We start from the raw sequence: 22686 nt of genomic DNA, 5'->3' as shown, positions 1-22686 counted from the left end.
TTGTCTTACTGTTTGTAGGACTAAAGAGTCCTTACCAAAGTAAAGTCCATGAACAACCGCAGAGCAAATGAAAGAAAAGAAAGGAAAAGAAAGAAGGGTAAAAAAAAGCCTGGAGATAATGATACCTTCGAAGAACTAAGCATACCTGTTGATTTGTCTAGACTCATTAGAATTTTAATTTCATGTATTTAGTATTTATATAGAGCTCACATCCTCGACAGCCCTTTACAGAGTATCTTATTTTGCCACTAACTGTCTCCCAGAAGAGCTCAGAATTTAAGCCCATCCATAGTCCAATGTCCATCAAAGTTTAAGGCTGATGTTTGGGTAACCCAATGAATTTATCTGTATCTTTTTGGAATGTGGGTGGAAATTAGAGTGCCAGAGAAAATCTACAAGCAGAACATAAAAGATCAAACTAGAAACCTTGGTTAGAGTGCTATTCACTACAACACCAGAATAACATTATACTATTCCAGATGTTAAGTAAAAGTGCAGAATGAGCTGTACCTTGAATTTAAAGTGAAACTGAACTGGGAACAAAAAGTTAGATACTTATCAAGGTAGATGTAAGCTTCTGCATAATCCTGAGGCTCAACCCCCACTGTTGCCACGTTTGGACACGCTGCACAAATCTGACAAGCTATGTTCTCAAGGCTGCGTTCCCTACCATGTATTAGTGCAAGTACAGCAGCGCCTGCTCGTTAAGACGATGCAGCTCAACCACAAGCAGCTCCATACTACTTCTCAGGGGCGCCCGTACTTGTGTAAGCGCTGTGCAGCCATGCTGGTTCACGAAGGGGAACGTGACCTCAAACTGTCAGAAGGTCCTGGCCAGCAGCTGTGGTGTTATGGAGGACATTGGAAGCCTCTGGACTCTGGACCATCCTCAGGCTTCCCTCTATCTAGGAATGTATCTAACTTTATGTTCTCCAGCCACTACAGGCTTGCTCTAAGGAGATTCAGGGATATAAAATGACACCTGTATAAAGGTCCTGTATACTTTTTAACCTCTTACTAGAAAGAATAATTTGAAGGATTGGAATACACCCAGGTGAGTCATTACTAAATCGGACTTCACAATACCTGCCTTCTACTGATAATATAGACCTGTTAAGCAGAAACACTGGAAATTTGTTTGAAAGTCTTATTCAACTGATGGAAGCTTCCTATCAAGGCGAATTATACATGAGAGCTGTAAAAACATAATACACTGTAATGATCGATTGCAGTGACATGACATGAGAACCTCTTGTTGTTGATAGTGAAGAGTATGAAAGAGTGGCAATCTTCAAAGAACTGTATTATCACCAAAGGAAATCTGAGACACAAGCATGTATAAGTTCTGGTAATAGAAGCTATTGTAGTCTACACCTTCTGTGTTCACACCTCCTGTCAAGAGGCAGTGAAGAAGTTACATACAAAACCATTAATTGTCCTTTTGTTACCTACACTGGCAAAACCTGGGCTCTCACAAAGAAGTGTAACCAGGCCGTGCCTGCTGGGAAGAAAAAGTGCCGAGTACCAGCTATGGACCTGTTCAAGGAAAGGGTATTTGGCAAAATCAAACTAATGTTGATCTGTTTGGAACATACAGTACAAAGACAAACTTAACCATAATCACCAAAGTAAAGGAGGGACAAACACAATGGTGTTGCCCCTTATCTGCACACATAATGACAAGGAAGTCACAAATACTTTCTACTAAACCCAGAGGAAGTCAATTCCCTTGCCATCGATGCAAGAGGATTGATGACATGGAGGAATACATGGATACGCTTGGCGTTTGAGGCTGCAGGTGGCAAGTCTAAAACCAGGCTATATTTGCCATGGGGTAGCAGTAGTAGCCAGTGATGTAGTTACATAGCCATGTGCCAAAGTGTGGATTTTACACTGGGCCCTTCTAAAACTGTAACTGTAAAAAATGCAGAACACACACTGCTAAAATCTGATTTTGTGGAAGGGGGGAACGTTTGCTAATGATAACCACTTATATTCACAGCATGTACTATATAAATGTGATCAATACCATGACAGCAGCAATGAAAGCTAATACTGCAACTGAATGAGGGAGCTAGGTGGACCCTGGTGCAATTACAGTCGATGCAACCTCTACTGTAATGGCCCATACTCACGGGCTACATATGTTGCTGCAACCACGTGGCGCGCGTGTGTTGCGGCGACAGGTCGCCCGTGAGTATGAGGCGCGCACCCCGAACTGTCGCTCGTCGCTGCTGTCGCCAGGCAATTGGCGGCGGTCCATCGCATGGCGACAGTGCCGCCGCAACTTCGCCGCAACTGTCGCTAGTCCGCGTGTGTATGCCGACTAGCGACAGCAACCAATAGCCAGAGCACGGCGCTTCCGGCAGGGGGGAGGAACGTCGGCGACAGCTTCCGTCGCTGCACTAATCCCTCTTCCGCATGTTTATGCGGAGGGACCTGGCGACGAGCTGTCGCCGAACTGTCGCGCACACGCTCCCGTGTGCTAGCGACAAGCAACGAAAGTAGCCCGTGAGTATAGGCCATTATTACTCCACCGGGAGTAGCACTTAAAGAGGAAATCCAGTGAAAACAATGTAATAAAAAAGTGCTTCATTTTTACAATAATTATGTATAAATGATTTAGTCAGTGATTGCCCATTGTAAAATCTTTCTCCCTGATTTACATTCTGACATTTATCACATGGTGATTGGTGAAATGTTTACTGCTGGTAGGTGATGTGAGTAGAAGGAGATGCTGCTTGCTTTTTGGCATTTGGAGAAAGCTGTAAACAGCTGTTATTTCCCACAATGCAACAAGGTTCACAGACAGGAAACTGTCAGGACCATGGTCCTGACATCACACTGTGGGAGGGGTTTCACCACAATATCAGCCATACAGACCCCCTGATGATCCGTTTGTGAAAAGGAAAAGTTTTCTCATGGGAAAGGTGGTATCAGCTACTGATTGGGATGAAGTTAAATTTTTGGTTACGGTTTCTCTTTAATAAATAAGTGGCACTGCATTTCCTGTTATCGAAAATCACTAAACATGCCCTTTGGGGGAAAAGCCTAAGGGGAAGGGCCTAATGCTCATATTCATAAAAACAGATCAAGTTGCCATGTGCAGTGACCAGCTAGCATGCACTGCACAATTAGCACAACCCTTTACCTAACCATAACATGACTTAGGTAGCGCAAGCGTTGTTAGTGTGCTATGAAAGTGCACATGTTATCCTAGCATTGCCTAGATAATGTGGGTTGCATTAATTGTGCATTGCACACTACCTTATCACTGTAAGTAATCGCAAAATGGCCATGCGCTCTCTGTGTATCGCAACTTTGCCATGTTTTTTGTGAATATGGTCTAAATGTTGATTTTTTTTTCGTATTTGTAAAGTTACAACCATGCTATGTTACTATACATCAGATGTCTGTTCTTGCAGTTTTGTACTTATTGGTGTAAATCGCAAATGTAAGCAAGCAATAGCCTAATTCCTGCTCCTAAAGATAATGCCTTTTGGAGATTGCTTGAAATATTCTTCTTACATTTTCTAAAGGTGGCCACTAACGGTCCAATTTCTAGCGAAAAATCGTTAGAGCGATCAGAAATTCTGATCGGACGAAAAATCGTTCACTACACCATCAACTAACCGATCATTGCATCCTATCTATCACGACCGCCAAGAAAATCCAAATTTTCGTTCGACGAAAAATCATTCGGGCGACATTTTTTTCACTCGTTCATAATCGATTGTGACCACCAATGGAGATTATTTACAACCAATCCGATCAGAATTTCTGATCGCTCGAACGATTTTTCGCTACAAATTGGACCATTAGTGGCCAGCTTTACAGGCCCACACCCACAGGAGCTTTTCTAGAACAGATCTGCTCTAAAGCCTCATCTACACGCGTAGATGACGCTCCGATGTTACTTATCAATCGAGTCGCTGATGCGGCTCGATTGATAAGATCCGACAGGGTGGATCTTGCCACCGCCGATTCCCTGCTCATTCCCCACAAGGGGACAATGGCAGGGAATCGAGCGGAAGATAAGCGGCGCCGGGCGGGGACGAGGGCGGATCGATTCCGACTCACGCGCGTCAAGTGGGTACGCGGCGGGTACGCGGAAGAGGCGATCCGGCGGCCAATCGAGCCGTTGGATTCCAGCGTCATCTACGCGTGTAGATGAGGCTTAACACTGAACATCACAATCTGCTAAATCACCCCATAGTAGCAAGAACAGGCATAAACAATTATTCACATACATGAGCAACTGTGTTCAAATCCCAAGACACCTAAACGGACTGGCTTAGAGGCGGTGCTAAACGGCAAAGCCCAATTACACAAGTTGTGCATATTTAACCCTTTGTACTCTGATGTTCATTAGAAATGTTAGTCAAAAATGGAGGATATTCATTTAAAGGATATCTGAAGTGAGAGGAATATGGAGGCTGACTTGTTGATTTCCTCTCAAATATTGCGAATTGCCCGGCTGTCCTGCTGATCCTCTGCCTCTAAGCCTAGGTGCACACTTAGCAGAAACACAAGCGTTGTGGAAAACGCTGCATTTTTGCCGCTAATGGAAGTCTAAACGCATAAAAACCGCATATGCGTTTTCTATGCGCTTTCAAACATGCATTTTTTAAAACGCAGGTTTTGTTGCATAATATTCAAAAACGCACACAATGAAAGTCAATACGTTTTCCATCTGTTTTTATATGCGTTCTTATAAAAAAAAATTCTGATGTATATCCGCTTCCAGTGGTCTTCCTAGTGTTTAGCATAAAACGCAATTGAAAAACGCATACAAAACGCATATATGCGTTTTGTAAATGCCAAACGCAATGCAAAAAATGCATGCAAAATGCTTGAAAAACGCATCTGCAGAAAAAACGCAAACACAGTTAAAACGCACGCAAAAAACCCGAACGTGACAGAAAACACAACCTTTCACGCTCTGTTATGTGTGCACCCAGCCTACCACTTCACCTGAACAATCATGCAGATCAGGTGCTCTGAGACCTATGCTGCATGCTTGTTTCAGGTGTGATTCAGACACTACTGCAGCCAAGGAGATCAGCAGGATTGCCAGTGAGCTGGCAACATTTAAAAGGAAATAAATATGGCAGCCACCATATGCTTCTCACTTCAGGTTCATTTACAAAAAAAATGCAGCATTTTGCAAAAGTTAATTTTGGCAAGACTTTCTCCGTTTAATTGGCACCCGCACAAGCACTAATCCTGCACTGCACACAACACTGCAAGAAAACTTCACCATTATTATTACCGGTATTATTACACAGTATCATTATAACATAATGTTACAATATTGTACAGCATAACCAAAATAAAATTGATTCAAAGGGTTAATATTAGTATATGCTATGCTGCAAAAAAATGTTTATTCCCCTTGTGAAGTTAAAATATATAAAAAAGGGTAGCTAGTAGTAGGAAAATACAGAAAAAATAAGCTTTGAAGGAACAGTTACATTTTTCTATTTGTAATACCGATTGTAAATACCAGTTCACTCCGCAGCATTCCCCTGTATGGGTGATATGGTCCAATATGAACTACCACAAGTCTTATGTTAATGGGCAGGGCAAAGGTAACCTGGGGCCACCATCCCCTGACTCCCCTCTGCTTGCAAATTCTGCAATCAGCCATCTGCTGCCCACCACGATATCCCCTTAACGTTTCTGTGCTTGCTGGGGGTGCACCGCCCCCCCCCCCCCCACACACACACACACACACACGCACTGCCAGATCCCCAACCTCTACTTTAATTGTTCCGTGCTGCTGAGTGCATGAAATCAGCTATCGGGGCCCCTGTACGATGGCAGCATTGTATTACACTGTTACACATGACATGCGCCTGGTCACAAGACACAGGCAATGGGATGAAGATGGGGGTGCAGCATGAACAGAGCAGCCGGGACAGGTGAAATACAATGCTGCTATCGTGCAGGGACCCCGATAGCAGATATCGTGCACTCAGCGGATAACAACTAAGGGGGAGGTCAGCATGGGGCCGGTCAACATTCCGGTGGGGGGGGGCACAGAAAAGTTAAGGGGGAGGTTGAGGGCCTTAGAAGCACTTGGGGCCCTGGGGCAATTGCATCCCTTGTCTTAATAGAAGCGCTAGCCCTGTTAATGGAAATATTAACCCCCTTGGCGTTATGATTCTTTCCGGATTTTAGGATCTAAATAGGGTGCAATTTTTTTGCACCTTTTCAGACCCTAAAACATGGAAAAATTCATGCTGCCAGGGAGATCTGGAACAGTTCCAGCAATGACTCACCTCCCTGGTTCCAGCGCTGCAGTTTTCCCTCCATCTTCCAGGATGGCGCTGCAACCCCAAAGTGAGCTTGGGGGCTGTCATCATCTCACCAGGCAAAGCAGAGCCTCGGATGAGCGGAAGAAGAATGGAGGCTGACGTCGCGATCCCCTGGGAGGTATGTAGAAATGCCCGCTGCGCGCATTTCTCTGCACACAGCCTCCGGCGGCTACCCCTGAGCACAGGTCGGGGTTACCGCTCTGAGCTGCGGTTTTCCGCCCATACCCTAGCTCAGGATTACCACCAAGGAGGTTAATTACAATAAATGTCAATCAATTCAAATAAAAATTAATGAAAATAAAAACATAGACATGACCATTCCATTCTTACTTGAAATACTACAGTACAATAACCTTCACACCTGGGGCCCACTAGAAGGCTTCAGCAGCAGTTTAGAATCGCCAGCGATTCCAAGAGCTCCAGGTAATGAAAGGCAATGGAGGTGATCCCACAGTAGTGATTTCCCACCATCACAATTGCGGCGCCTGCAGCATTTCTGGAGTGTTTGCACTTCAATACACAGTATAGGAATGCCACAAAATCGCTTTTCACTCACTGTAAAAAGAGATTTTGCTGCGCTTTTACTACCAAAAACCACTTGCTTTACTCACAATGTCTGGCGCTTATGGAAATCACGAATTGCAATGATTATATAAATGGTTTACATTCAAAAATGCTGCAGTCACCAGAAATGTCTTTGGAAAACACTGCAAAAATCTCTACAAAATCGCTTAAATGATTTTGATTGTGATCTGCGATTTCTAGTGGGCCCCAGTATTATAAAATATATCTATTGAATGTAGCATAAAAGTGATCACACTGAACTGGTAATGTCAAAGTGAGACAGACAAAGGTTTTAAGTAAGAAATTTAATAAATGTGTGGATTGTAGTCAAAGCATCTGGTTCCTTTGTAAATAAAGATCTCCTGCCCCCTAGTGGTTATGTCATTACTCAGCAAAGATTTCTGTAATACTTTAAATCTTTAGTAGAATAGTAAATTTGGCATTACAGCATTATTAGCCTTTGTAAGAATTTTAGGTGCACACATGCCTTCTGCAGCATGCGATGTTATCACGTATGCCAATATGCATTGTGGACAGGATTTCTGATCAGTGATGTTACATGCCTGAGTGTATAACAAATAAGAAACAGAGAAGCACCCACTGGCCAGATGTTCTGTGGCATGCCATAAACCTGGGATCACATGTCTGCTGCTCACAATTTATGGGCAGGCGTTCTTCAGTACTCTCTGCTTTGCTTTCTAAGATCAAGTAAATGTGTAGCAGCCGGCTCCAGGCAATGTGCCTCTGCACTAAATCATCCACCTCCAGCAAACATTCCTTGAATTCTAGCACACCTGCACTTGCTATCTTTACCACACTATTTCTTGCTTAGGAAGAATGATTAGAAAGGTTTTTTTTTTTAATTATTATTATTTATAAGACCTTTTCTTTGATGACACAGTAGTTTACACCTTTGTCTAATAAGGCGATTAGCTGACTTCTGACCAAATTGGTCTTAAAGTGAATCTCAAATCAAAGCATTTATTTTTTTAGATTTGGATATAGTAACAGAGAACATATGCCAGTTGTTATTGCTGCCTATGTCCCTGTTTGGGACATCCTAGTCAGGGCTGGTTCTAGCCACAATGGGGCCCTGGGGCAAAAGTAACTTGGGGGGTCCCCCCAGCAGTGCCCCCCCCCCCCGCAGCCTCCGAGCCGACTCCCAGGACCCATCCCACCACACTCCCAGCCCCACAAAATCATTAGGTGTCCATCATATGTCCCTAAAAGTTGGGGACCCCATTATTCCTCCCATCCTTTCCCTTACAAACGCAGAGTGTACTCACAGCGGGGTCTTACCTAGCCCAGGTGGGACACAGGACACAGAACCATGGTCTACACTCTACACAGACTCCTCCCCACAGCGCCTCTCTTCCACGTTTCCTGCAGGCATGTATGGGGTCACCATAGCTGGAGGGGAGGGGACACACCTTGGGGGCCTGTACAGGCTCTGGGGCCCTGAGGCAATTGCCCCCTTTGCCTCTATGGAAGCACCAGCCCTGATCCTAGTGTTGCTTGTTGTAACAATCACCTCATTCATTCCGGTTACCTGCAGTGCTGTCCATTGTGACTCCGAAGTGCATACAGCAGCATGTTACTTAAATGCATTGCAGCATAAGACGTTAGCAGAAATCAGGGGCATAATAACAACCCACCTCGGGCCCTCAAGGAAAACTGTCCAGCCCCCCTGCACACATGACCACTAACATAAACATTCATCCCACCCCCTCCCCAACACCCTCTCACTACCTTGCAGGGTACATGCAGTGGAAGAGTGTTATACTTACCTGATCCAATGCTGCATTAGGTCTCCTCTTTTTCCAGACAACCACATGCTTTATATCGCATGTCCAGCTCCGGATCACGTGACATGTACAGGGAGGTGGGCATGCTACAAGAGGAGACATGATACAGCACTGAAGCCGGTAAATATTACACTGCTTCACTGCACTTACTTAGAATAGGAGAAGTAGGGGGCCATTATAGCACCCATACCGACCCTGTGGGGTCTGTGGGGCTATTTCAACGTCACTAATGGAAATATCAGATATTGTTTCCTATGTCACGTTTTTTTAAGAGCAAAATGTTATTGAACTTTTTCTTATTAAACATAGATACAAAAGAAAATGTGGTAAAAATATGTTAGAGGTTACAAACATTCTTTTTCGTATTTATTTGAGATTGTCATTTGACATTATTCTTACCACCAGCAGTTAACAGGTTGCAAATCCTAGATAAGGGCAGCAAAAATAAATGTCTTAACATGACTGTCTCACCAGGTACTTGGGCGCAAAATGCGTAGCTGTAAAGGTGTCTGAAATGTCTGGGAAAAAATGGGAATATGAGGAGCGGAAAGGGGGATATCTGTCAGGAGACACACTTATGGCCCATGCTCACGGGCTACATAAGTGGCCTGTCGCCAGCACATGTGAGCGTGTGCGCGTCAGGCCGGCGACAGCTCGTCGCCAGGTCCCTCCACGTAAACACGCGGAAGAGGGAACAGCTGTGCGACGGAAGCTGTCGCCGACGTTCCTCCCCCTCGCCGGAAGCGCTGTCTATTTTCAATTATGTTGCTGTCGCTAGTCCACATACTCACATGGACTAGCGACAGTTGCGGCGGAGTTGCCAGGCGATTGACCGCGCCAATCGCCTGGCGACATCAGCGATGAGGGCCGGCTCGGGGTGTGCGCCCGTGCAACGCCTCATACTCACGGGTGACCTGTCGCCGCAACACGTGGCGCGTTGCGGCGACAATTGTAGCCCGTGAGTATGGGCCATTACTCCACTGATCCTTTCCTCATCAACTGTTTATTTTGCGGCAGTGGTATTTACCCCTGACGAAGCACGTTTAGGGTGAAACATGTCGAGTTGACACTGCACTGTATATAATACACTTTTAACCGCGTTGAATAAAGTTGTGACTTTTACATGTTGTACATATAAACCACAATTTGGTACAAATAGGTTCAGTCCTTACGGACCAAGTGTGGCGGTTCATTTACCTGTACAGCCTTTTTGGTTTGTTTGCAATACTTTCAAGGACAGTTTGTATTCTTGTCGGTGAGTTTTTAAAGGGGAAAGATGTGATTTATTACTTTCAGCCAAGCTAGCCGACAGACCATTACCCATCCAGCTGCAGATGAAGTCTCTTCTGGCATAGAAGGTCAGCAACTTACCCAATAGCTCCACATACTTGTCTGAAACCTTCTGATGAACCAGGATACTGGACAGTACTGTGTATCCTACTATACCATACATAGTGAGAATCAGCCCTGAATATAATAGGTGAGGAGCTCTGTTCACTTTTGTTCCACTTTAGCTACAAACACGTGGAACTGGTGATTATTTTACAAGCAGTGTTAACTGCCAATAGCTTCTAATTATGCATTCTTTTCTTCATATGGCCAGGCTCTATTGCTCAGATTTCTCATAGAATTGCTTTAAAGATGAACTTCAACCCAGGATTGAACTTCATCCAAATCAGTAGCTGATACCCCTTTCCTACTAGAAATCTTTATCTTTTTCTCGAATAGATCGGGGGGGGGGTCTGTGTGGCTGATATTGTGCTGTAACCCTTCCCACAGTGTGATGTCATGACCATGGTCCTGACAGTTTGCTGTCCGTGAACCTTGTTGCATTGTGGGTAATAAGGGCTTTTTTTCCAACTGCCAAGCAAGCAATATCTCCCTCTGCGCATAGAACTCTCGGTAAACGAACATTATGCAGAGATTACCAGGCAGAAATAAAGATTTCACTGCCAGTGATAAGTTTACGAATGTATGGTAAATCAGTGTGAGGAAAGATTTTACAATGGGCAAACACTGTCTAAATAATCATTAAGTAAATATTGTAAAGACTAAGCCATTTTATTCATTATGTTATTTTCACTACAGGTCCTCTTTAAAGTGTTCAGCTACTTTCAGTAATTGTTGCTGGGAAAAGTTATTCTGGGAACTTTCTGAGATGACAGTACAATGCAGAGCAGCTAAGCAGTAGCTTGTGCATCTAATGATGTTGATACTGATAATTTACTGAATGTTCGGTGACATAACTTAAATTCTATGAATTAGATCTGAGGCTTTGTTTCCAAAGTTTAGTTTCAGAGAAGGTTTACCTCAACCCTTCTCTGCTGCTGAAATGTACATACACTTCCCTGCAGCACATACCCTGCAGTAGTAGTACAGTACCTACCTAGTTCTACACACAGTTCTACCTAAATTACTTAGTCAACACTGAAGGAATGCTATAGGTGACAATTAGTTTCTCAGTACTAGGTGCAGAAAAGCTAGCAAAAACAAGCTGGACTATGGAGACTACATATACCTTGCTGTCCATACAGTTCTGGCCTATGCAAATCTACACTGAATAAATCCTATAGCTAACAATTTTCTCAGTTGCAGGCAATACAGTCTAGATAGCTAACAAGCTTGTGTAAGTAATGTAACTACACACAATTCTACCTAACCACTTCAGCACACAATTAATCCTACAAAGAACAGTTCTGCACGCATTACACCCTATTAATCACAGGTCTAAGTTGGAAAACAGACCAGATTACAAGCTCTCACTACCTGGAGCATACACTTCTCTCCTTGTCTGTGTCTCTAGTTGCTATCACACAGACAACGCAAGATGGAGTGAAAAACCCCTCCCTCCTCCCCCTTTTTACCTGCCTGTGGTGGGATCTCTTCTCATTGGCTGCTGAGCTTTGCTGTGTATCCTGAGAGCAAATGATTTGCTCAATAGACACCCACTCCACCCTTTCAGCGGAAATTTTGCCCATGCTCATTTGCTGAGAAAGCATACGCATGGCAAATCACTGGGCCTCTCGTGGAAAGCTTCGGTAAGCAAGAAAGCCTGATTCACTGCAAGATGAAACTTACAAATCTTGCTGGCTCATCCCTTCACTATTCCGTGTCCTTAACCCTCCTTACCAATACTTAAGTCTAACCAATACTCACATTCCATTGTCTACAGTTGAGTTTCCGTACCCAGAGCCAATTCTCCACCCCATGTAGATGCCAATATGAGCACCCTGTATTGCCAACAAAGGGAAAATTACCACACTTTATCCACTTACCTGGGGCTTTGGCATCTAAACTGAAATACCTATGAGTTTGGCACACTGGGTACCCCTTGGACAATGGCCTACTAGGGTTGTTGTATAATCTTTTATAGCTTTGATCTAATTCAGGTTTATAACAGTATTTAGTAGTTTATTCATTTAGTTTATTAAGTAATGAATACTGTATACTCATTCTTAGTTGAGATGTATGATTAATTTGCAAACACAGTAGTGGTATTCAGTTACATCAGTAAATATAAAGTAAATTGTCTGTGGTTCACGGTAATTTGCTATCATGTTGCTATAGAGAGGGCCAAATCTGAAAGAAAGTTTTTCAGTCCCTGCACTAGAACAGAAAATAGCATGACAACTGCTCAGTACTGGCGCTCTAACCATTGCTCTCTGTCTGGACAATGCAGATCAATATGCACCATGTCTGCACCCACAGCGAATCATGTTTCATAATGTAACATTTATCCAGAGTGACAATCCACCAACACACTTAGCAGATACATCGTCTGATTACTGACTTGCTACAGGACAAGCACATTTGTTTTGTTGATGGCAGAAACTCTGTAAAAACCCATAAAATATCTTTTCAAAAATGTCTTCATTCATTTGTTCTTGGAAGAAAATGTAAAAGTACATACATTTGATTCCCCGAAAGGTGCTAATAATGGAGGTGAGAGTCACATCGCTGCTGATTAGCACCGGTAAGCTAATTGAGGTCAATTTGTCTCTCTGTATTGGACTTCATTCAGCATCTATAACAGTTGCATAGGGTGTGAGCGTAGTTTTTGTGTAGTCTGACAGTTTGGTGCAAATTTGTAGAAAATAGGACTTATAATAATAATAAAACAGCAATTGATGTGAAACAGTGAAAACCCCACATTTTTAGTGGCAAAGTTTGGAAGCTTGCAGGGGCAAGGCTCTCTCACCCCATTGTATTATTATATATTGCATGTTTAATTTCTTACTCTGTACAGCGCCACAGAATATGTTGGTGCTTTATAAATCAATAATAACAAGTGAACAGTAACAATAAAACACCTGATAAATAGGAAACATTTTCAGTGATGTATTTAGGCCAAACTTAGGGCGAATACTGGTTGGTCACAAACATTTCTTTTGTATTGTATTTAGTTCTAGTCAATAATAATTGACTATTTACATGGTTTGGACTCTGGCCTTGCAGCTCACCATAGATACCATATGCACAGATTTTTTTTTAGGGTTTTCTTGTTTTGTGTTTCTTTTAGCTGCTCCAGTTTCTTTTACACAACAACAAAAAGTAAAATGCTGTAATGTGATGATTAAAAAGTACAAATTTTCAGAGATTTAACGATCCTTCTTCATGCATATTTTTATACAGATTTTTCCAGGCTAACATGGCACAGCTCTATTTTTCCACAAACCAAAAACATTTCATAAGGTTTAATAAAAAAACAGGTCTCTGCTGTGATAGCGGTTTTTGATTGTGATACCCTTTGGGAATCAGTAAGTGTTATGGTTTGACCATTGTTCTCTATAAAGCACAGCAACAAGAGTGTCAGAGCTGTATGAGTGTGTAAAATGTAAATACTGGGCTTTTGCAAAATCGCAAAAATGAGCACTACAATGGGCCTGATCCAATTCCCTTTTTGTCCCGAGTTTCTCCTAGGAGATAAGTTTATCTTCTGTTGAAAATAACTTGCTTGTTGGTGGCTTAAAAGGAATTTAATTTATAATGTGAAAATATCACCTAGAAGAAAACATAGGAGAAAAAGAGAAATGGACCAATGACTTTTATGGAAACCACAAAGGATGCAGTACAATAGAGTTCACTTATGACAACTGTGTTGTTTGTATTTGTCAAGCATGCATGGGCTTCCATTTCAAGTATTTACACAACAAACATGAGCCCATAAAACCTGATGCTTTGAGTGCAATGACAAGTATTTAAAGTGGACCTAAACTCAGAACTTCCTCTCTGCTCTAAAGATAAGGAGCAGCATAATAACCTTTAAAGAAAAACATTACTTTGTTACAGCTGATACATATCCGTCAATAAATCTGCAGTGTTTTTACTTCTGGCTTTCATGGTAGCAGACATAATGTTTACATCCTGTGTTTACCAATTAGATCTCTGCCGTGGCAGGAGCTGACATAGTTGAGGGATCAAATTATAATATCTGCTTAGTCACAGATGAGGAGGAATTAGACTGGCTAAATTCTCTGAATACATACAGGGTGCATTTTTGAATGTCACTTGTGACCTGTGCAAGAGTTCAGGTCCACTTTAAGTTAAGTATTTATTAATGAAATATATTTTTAATGAAATGCATGGATAGATTCACGCATAGATCAACAACGCAATACGGATACACTGTGTGTGTGTATGTGTGTATTTGCGTGTTTGTTTGTTTGTGTGTGTGTGTGTGTGTGTGTGTGTGTGTGTGTGTATATATAGATATATATAGATATATATAGATATATATATATACACATATATATATATATATATATATATATATATATATATATATATATATCCAGTCACTTTTTTATTTCATGGTTCATTGTGTCCTGTTGGCAGCTTACTAGTTTGTGAATTGTCAAACCCTTTGTGTACTCACAGATGTTTTGAGTATGTTTTGTGTCTCCTGTGAATTGTATTTTTACAGTTTCTTTATACTTTTGTGTATGTTTGTCTGTAAATACTAATAAAACATAGACCAGCCCATACATCTCATTGCGTTTCACTGTAATTTTTTTACCAGCCGCAGTCTTCCAAAATAGTATTGCAATTATACGGAAGCATAAGAGCGGTGGATAAGCAAAATTTAAACACGGCATTGACATCTATGAAAGATGTAATGTATGCTAATGTGTGCTGTAATGATACTAATAATAATATTTGTGATAAGAAACATTGTTAATGTGGACTGTTTTGCGTTTGCCCCTGTGCAGTCACTGCTGGAATTTATCTAACAATAGCGGAGTAAAAAGGTGCCTCCGAACATGTCTCAAACAGGCCTTATTAGCAGACCAAACATAGGGCAGAAACATTTAAAAGTAGCGTTGCATTAAATGATATTACATTTGTGCTAGGCAAAAGGTTAATCCAGCTTATTGTTTTGAATTAGGAGTACGAAAGATATGGCTGGTGGGTAGGAGAAATGAAGGGATCCATTGGCCTGGTGCCTGCAGCGTTCATAATGGAGATGTATGATATTTGAGAGGCCTGGGTAAGTACATTTTAATCCAATCTACCATAATGGCTCATGTGTTCTCCTGTTCTCTGTTTTATAAGCATTTCCTTCCTAAAACCTCTGCTGCTGTTATATTAACTTAAGGACTGTTGCAAAAAATAGCTTTTACGCCTTAATTAATACTGCTCCATTAGTTGTCTGCATGCAATAGAATCCCACATTGCAATGTCAGAGCGGTGAGCTTATCTCTTCCTCAGCTTGCTATGTATATTGCCTTCAATCAAACATTATAATTAATTTCTGTCTTGGACACTGCGATCTTTTCGATAAACCAATTGCATCTGTTTCTCTGCATTCACATCAATTTTATCCGTTTTTTTTCTCCTCACCAGGAACCGTCTTTTATGGGAAACAATGCACACAAAGTGCATACAGCACAAAGTTATCATTCAAAGCCTGGAATATTTTATTTAGTTTGTGAAGAATAGTTTTTGTATTATTATTTTTTAATAAAATGTGTGAAACTTAGAAGTATACAAAATATGACAGACTCCTATAGCATATTGCATAAAACGGTACCTATTGATAAAGTCGCCTATGTTTGTCATATTTTATAATCATCTACACACCTTTTTATAGACAATATATTCTGTTCAAACAGTGTTTGGTCATTGCTAATTCTAAGGAAGACTTTTCCCTGTGTTTGTATTTAAACATTAATTATAATATTTTTTAACAAAAGCAGAAATTCACTTTATGCACTCTCTTTTTTTAATCACTTTTACCACATTTGTTAAAGGGAATTGATTGTGTTTTTAGCACATTTGTTTCATTTACTGTGTTTATTACCCAAAAATATATTTCCAAATACTTTGAAGGATTTTTATTAGGAGCATATCAAATATTACAAATAAAGATGTCATTTTTTTCAGGACTTCTTTGGCTGGCAAAATTTTAAGAGAAGTGTCTCGTTCATCTATTAAATCAGAGAAATATCTATAATGTTAGAAAAGCCAAGTGTGCTTGTTTGGTAACTAACAATTAAGCTGTATTGTTATCAACCATACACAGCAGTACAGCAGAACCTTTTCAAACTTACAAAGTTCACTAATGAAACCAACAGGAGGTGTGCCATAAAAATATAAAGCTTATCTTAGTAGTACTTAATATTTTTCTGCTTTAGATTATAAAAAATATTTTTAAAAACACATTTTTAGCACTAAACCTATAAAATAAACTGTAAAAATTAATCCAAATTCTATACAGATTTCCTTTAAGTACATTTTTGTTAGTGCCCAGCAAATACTCAATCTCAGATATAGTTATTATCTGAATGCTGCCCTAAACCTAGGTAGTTCAGAATGATTTAAGATTCACCAAGCACTTAACTTTAGTTCTTTGGTTGTAAGTTTTACAAGCCTTGTCAACCAACTTGCATCATTTATTTATTATGTCCTACAGACATCAGTTGCCTAATGTTTATAACAGTACCTCCCATACAGTATACATTGTCATTCCCACATCTGCATGTTTACTGTGTGTTATGGCAGTTTTTATTGTTCTGTTAATTTAATTAAGTGTGAAGGATAATCATGTTGATGTGGTATGATGGGTAAACGCACTCATTCTATTTACGTTTGGGATGTTTGATTTTGAAAAACAATAAAATTATTTCTTGTGCACACTGTAATAATGTCAGTGGTCGTTTATTAAATGTGTAATTTGCATTACAAAACATATATTACAGTAAATGATTATCTAGTTTGAACTGTGGGTGTTAAAATTGTTTAAACTCCTGTTTTACACATAGCAGGTTGAGATATGTTTTCCATTGATGCACGTGATGACCAGCAGATGGCAGATGGTTGATAGAAATGTGAGTCTGTCTTTTTTTTAACATCCCCCCACCCTATTATTTTATTTTATAGGTGCATAGTTAAAAGGAAATGTAGTTCCCCTACCAAAAATCTATGTTTATCTTTTACTTGTGATGCCCAGGAGAGGGAGTCCTTCACCAACTGATTGTCTCTCTAGCCTGACCTTTGGTTCACTTTTTAATTTCCAGTCCCCCTCCCCAACATGGTTTATGACTTCCGATTTTATCTGTTAATCCTAAACGTGACCAAGCACAAACCGTTTCAGAATCTAACTCCTTCCTTCAATGTGAAAGCCCCGAAAAATACTGAACATAAATCTCTTGAGCATTTTATTTGTTATTAAACTGTTGTAATTCGTTGTTATTATGTTTTTCCACATTTTACAGAAATAAAGGGAAAAAACTTTCTCAGTTATATCCAGCAAATGCGGTATATTTAAATGTCAGTGTCATGGTGATGTTGTGTACTGTGTGCACTGCGCTTCCTTGCCTAAGTGTTCCACCCTGCAAATTTCTAAGGTTCAAATAAAGTTTAATTGTTTGTGAACCTGTTATGATGCTAATAATTCAACAGCCTGCTGCGTTACTAATGAAATTACTTTGTTATGATTAATTTGGAAAATAGTGTGTTGATTGTAGTAATTAAGCACAACAAGGTGAAGTAAATGATTCCATTGCCATCTGGCCTAGGAGCACAATGAAGAAGTACAGTGCTGCTGTCAAAACAGAATGTATTCATTGATATCACACCAGCAGCATCCTTATTCTGACTTGGAGAAATTTAGCAATATTCTGAACATGTGAAAAAAGGGGCTTCAAATATTGGAAGCAGTCTATAGTTTTTTATGTGATCTTTGAAAGTGTAACAGCAATAGCATTAATCAATGCATAAATAATAATGTCAATTTCAGTCTACGGTTATCACTTTATCATACTGACAGAATTTTCAAATTTAACATCTTTGCAGCCACAATGACAGTGTATTATTTGGAGTACAGAATGCCCAGAAAGTCTTATCTTCCCCATGTCTAATTTAAAAAAAAATATATTTTTACAAAACATATGTGTTATACAGTATATGATTTGTAACCTCCCAGTTGAACTGTAGACAGACATTTAATGCCTTCCCTACTCAATTGAGATGGGTGGATTCTTCTGCTCCTAGGTAAAGAAATGTTTTAATAAAAATATATTTAACACAAGACAGGTGAATTAACATACCTGAATTGGGAATGTAAGGTGCAATACATTGAATATGCTATGGAATAACCAATATGGTGCATTCATTTTGTATTTTACACATTAAATGTGTCTGTATCTCTGCTCTTTTTTTAAGATGTTGGAATAAAATGTTTATAATAAACAAACTATGACTAAATTTATGATCGTTTATATACTGAGTATCCCCTTTAAAGCTTTGAAGACCCAAACATCCACATCAACAAATTCAGTTGCAATGTGAGTAATCTATATACACAGGTAGTCCCCTACTTACAAATGGCTCGAGTTACGATTTTTCATCCATACAAACAAAATTGTCTCCATATTCAAAATGTACATGAGTGTTTTTTATTACTTATTTTTGTTGTTGCTTGTTACAGTATAGTTTATAACAAATTAAAAGCAAGTTGAAAACAGTCGTCAGAATAAACTATTTATCCACATCTCACCATGCTTAACATGGGACTGAACTTACAAATAATTTAAACTTACAAACAAACCCCCAGAACATAACCTGTATGGTTGTGTTCACACATAAAAGTTGTACAGTTCCAATCCTGTCAGGTGCAACTGATAGAAAACGGATGCAAAACTGACAGGACTGGATTGTACTGGAAATGTACAGATTTACTGTATGTGTGAACCAAGCCTAAAGGTGCGTACACACATGCGACTATAGTCGTTTGAAACGATCGTTCCCCGATCGTTTCAAGCGACGATCGTTTAAAAAAAAAGCAACCAACGATCATTAAGTCTAACGATGGACGAGCTAGATCGTTAAAAACGAACGATCTAGCTGGGCGGATTTTTTCCAACGACGATCGTTTGCAAAAGTAGTACATCGTTGGAAACGGTCGTTCGTACTAGGCTTGACATGCGCATTTCGCTATTTCTCCATGAAACTTCTCATTTTTATGCGCAAGCGCAATAGTTTCTTTACGTGATGTAACGTTCGTTCTAACGATCAGATCGTTACACACATTTAAAAACTAACTTTACTTAGGTCGTTCTTTCATCAATTAAAAGTTTGTTCGTCGTTCTCAACGAACGATCGTTGTCGCATGTGTGTACGTAGCATTAGACCTAAGCCACATCCAGATTATGTTATCCTGATCATGTGTCTTAGTCCCCAGCAGTCATGATCTCACTAGCTTGTAGATCTCTAGATCGCATAAGAAAATCTAGTACGGTACTTACAAGAACCTTGAGATACCTCCTGCAGCTCACAAGGCAGGGACCACACTTGTGTCTGTAAAAAAGGACTGCAGTTTTTCACAAACGATTTCTCACTTATGGTGCTCATTTTAATGCGCACATCACCCACCATCAGCTGCTGACATCTGCATCTAGGAATTGCAATTGTGGTGTGCAAAATTATGCTGCAGGGAGTTCTTTAAATGAATGGGAATAACGTAAGTAAGATCAAAAATCTCTCTAAGAAATGCACATGTCCCATAGATGAAAATGATGTGCAATTTGGCATCATTCAAAATTGCAGGAGCTTTTTAGCAAGCGTGGTCCCTGCCTTAGATGTAACTGCCAAGGGAACAGTCCCAAGGCAAAGCAGATTTTGTTTCTTAGTGAAAGCTAGAGTCCCTCTTTTTCCACCTGTCTTGCTCTCTAGCGCTACTCTCCCCACCTTCATCTCCTATTGATGCTTCATCACAACCCAGTGTAGACGAACAACAACAACAACAAATAACATTTGTAAAGCACTTTTCTCCCGTAGGACTCAAAGCGCATAAGCATGGCTCAGACCAATTATTGGTTGATTGGTAAATCGTGGTACAGAGGAAGAATTCTATAAGTCCGGAAAAGCCAGGCTAAACAGGTGGCTTTTCAGTCTGGGTTTGAATAACTTCAGGGATGAGGCTGTCTTTACTAGGTGTGGTAGGAAGTTCCAAAGAGTAGGGGCAGCATGACAGAAAGCTCTGTCTCCAGAGGATTTGAGGTGCACTCTGGGGGTGACCAAGTTTATGGATCCTGCTGATCTGAGGTTGTGAGGGGTGTGGTGCAGCTTCAGCAGGTCCTTCATGTATCCAGGGCCCAAGTTGTGCAGTGATTTGAATGTCAGCAGTCCGATCTTGAAGAGTATTCTCCATTCTACTGGTAGCCAGTGCAGTGAGCGAAGGATCGGTGTAATGTGACAGTGGCGAGGCTGGTTTGTTTTCAATCTGGCAGCAGCATTCTGCCCTAATTGCAGGCGGAGCAGGTCCTTTTTGGGAAGGCCTGCATAAAGGGCATTGCAGTAGTCCAGCCGTGATGTCATGAATGTGTGAACTAAGGTTGGAAGATCCTCTGGGGGAATCAGATGTTTAATTTTTGCAATGTTCTTTAGATGAAAGTAGGAAGATTTGACTACGGATGAAATTTGGTTTCTGAAACTCAATTCCCCATCGATTAGCACACCAAGGCTGCGCACAAGGTTGGAGCTGTTTGTCTGAATTCCCAATGCTGTTTGGTGTTGATTTAGGATAGAGCTGTTTTGATGGCGAGCGCTGGCTTTGGACAAAAAGTACCACAGTTTTGTCAGCATTCAGTTTCAACCTGTTATCATTCATCCACGCCGGTAGCTCGGCTAAGCAAGAATTTATTTTTGGAGTAGGGTCTGTTGCACCAGGTTTGAAGGACAGGTATAGCTGTGTGTCATCGGCGTATCATCGCGCATTACCGCTGCAGTGGGACCATACAGTGAGGCAATGAAACAGTACATTGAAGGTATACCTCACTGCCACTGTAAATGCATACGTTACTCAGGCACGCTGTGCGTTACTGCATTGGAACTGGCTGCACTGCACTCGATTTGGAATGTCTCATTGCATTACATTGCAATGCAGTGATATTGTCCATTGTGATGCAACCCAACGGTCTCAGTGAGAAAGGGCCCTAAGCAAAGCATTAATTTGTCACACATCCGAATTGCAGGAGCAAGAAGAGTCTACCAAGTCTCCAAGGCCACAAACATCCCACTAACTGACCTGGAGAAGGCCTGTAACAACTCATAGCAGAAAGAAAATTGTTCAGGATATCTATTTTTTTAGTTAACTGGAATTATTATTATTCTTTGTTTTCATTTCTAAGATGTGCCAACATATCATATGGCCTCAATTCTGGTAGCTCTGTGAGGTAAATATTTTTTTGTAAGTAAAATACCTCATGAGGTTTTTCCTCTTTTTTCTCTCTTTTTAGCAATTCTAAAAGATTTTTCTCCATTTCCGAACATGAGGTAAAACATGAGTTAAAACATGAGGTAAATGCATAAAGCGGGGTAAAACAGGAGATATTTCAGCGGCAAGCATGCAGTAAATAAATAATAGTAGTCTTTAATTGTCTTCCATACGTTTTTTTTTTTGATGGGGGAAGGTGTATATGATTATGTAGCAACCTATGAAAAGTATATTTATAGGCATCGCTTATAAAAAAAAAAAAAATCCAGTAAATATTTGGAGTTTTATTTCTACTATTCTTTACACAGCCTAAAAATGGGAACTCCACTAAAAACTACAAAATGCATACACATTGACTTTACCCCAGGTGCTGGCAGGTCTTACATTGATCGGTAAATTATGTGCTAACATGCCCCCTAATTTCCATGAGAATAGCTATTTTGGTAATATTAATGCAAATTACCTCATGAATTACCTCATAATTTACCTCATAGGTAAAACATGACTAAAATCTACCAGAATTGCTGAATGTCATTACCTCATGAGGTAAATTACCTCACATGAGGTAATGTTTTGATAACCCTACCAGAATTGAGGCCAATGTTATATAATAATCAGACAATAATTCAGAAATGGGTGTATATTACAAACAGGAGACACACAATCAGAACCTGACATAGAATATGAATCTGCATTAGGGATGGTCAGAAATGGTGATTGACGATTCTGACAGAATTCTGCTTGCCCAGAAGGGTCATTATGATTACCGATTTCTGCAGAATGTTATTTTTGTCAATGAAGTTAGTTAACTGTAAAAATGATTTTTTTTTCAGAAATTTTCTTTCAGCGGATGTACGCTATTGTGCGGAATCCACATATCCAAATGGCAACAGCAGTAAACGTCTGCCTTCTCTGATTGGCCTAATGCTTCCTAGTTTCTGACTGGCCTAAAATTTCTGCAGTAATCTCATTTCCACTGCACAATACTGATGTTCTGATTGGTCCAATGCTTCTGAGCCTTGTGAATCTTGGTAATGCGGCATTTCCGAGGAATTCCAATATCCACATACCGATTTCTGCCATGGAAAGCTGATTTTTGATCTGAAATTGAAATTCTGCTGAATTAGTGGTCATTCCAAAGTAGGGAGGGACAGCTGGGACATGGATGGCTCTATACATAGGGCTTGTGATAGTGGGCACACAGATTAGGCTATGGAGACCCAGAACTATTGTCCAGAAGTGTGAGGTATTGTGCCTAGTACTTTTTTCTCATGTTGAGGGT

General features: G+C 40.5%; 1 protein-coding gene across 1 annotated transcript in view; it reads left to right on the top strand.

Moving 5' to 3' along the window:
- SKAP2 (src kinase associated phosphoprotein 2) overlaps positions 1–16833 on the top strand; it is a 365363-nt gene extending 348530 nt beyond the window's left edge. The window contains exons 12-13 of the mRNA XM_068236049.1: positions 15075–15176; positions 15533–16833. Coding sequence (XP_068092150.1) covers positions 15075–15167 — 93 coding nt within the window. The 3' untranslated portion in view covers positions 15168–15176; positions 15533–16833. The remainder of the gene's footprint in view (positions 1–15074; positions 15177–15532) is intronic.
- The last annotated feature ends 5853 nt before the right edge of the window (positions 16834–22686 follow it).

Source organism: Hyperolius riggenbachi, chromosome 5, assembly GCF_040937935.1.
Source record: "Hyperolius riggenbachi isolate aHypRig1 chromosome 5, aHypRig1.pri, whole genome shotgun sequence".
NCBI lineage: Eukaryota > Metazoa > Chordata > Amphibia > Anura > Hyperoliidae > Hyperolius > Hyperolius riggenbachi.
The sequence above is the reverse complement of the archived record's forward strand: the minus strand, read 5'-3'. Positions and strand labels throughout refer to the sequence as shown.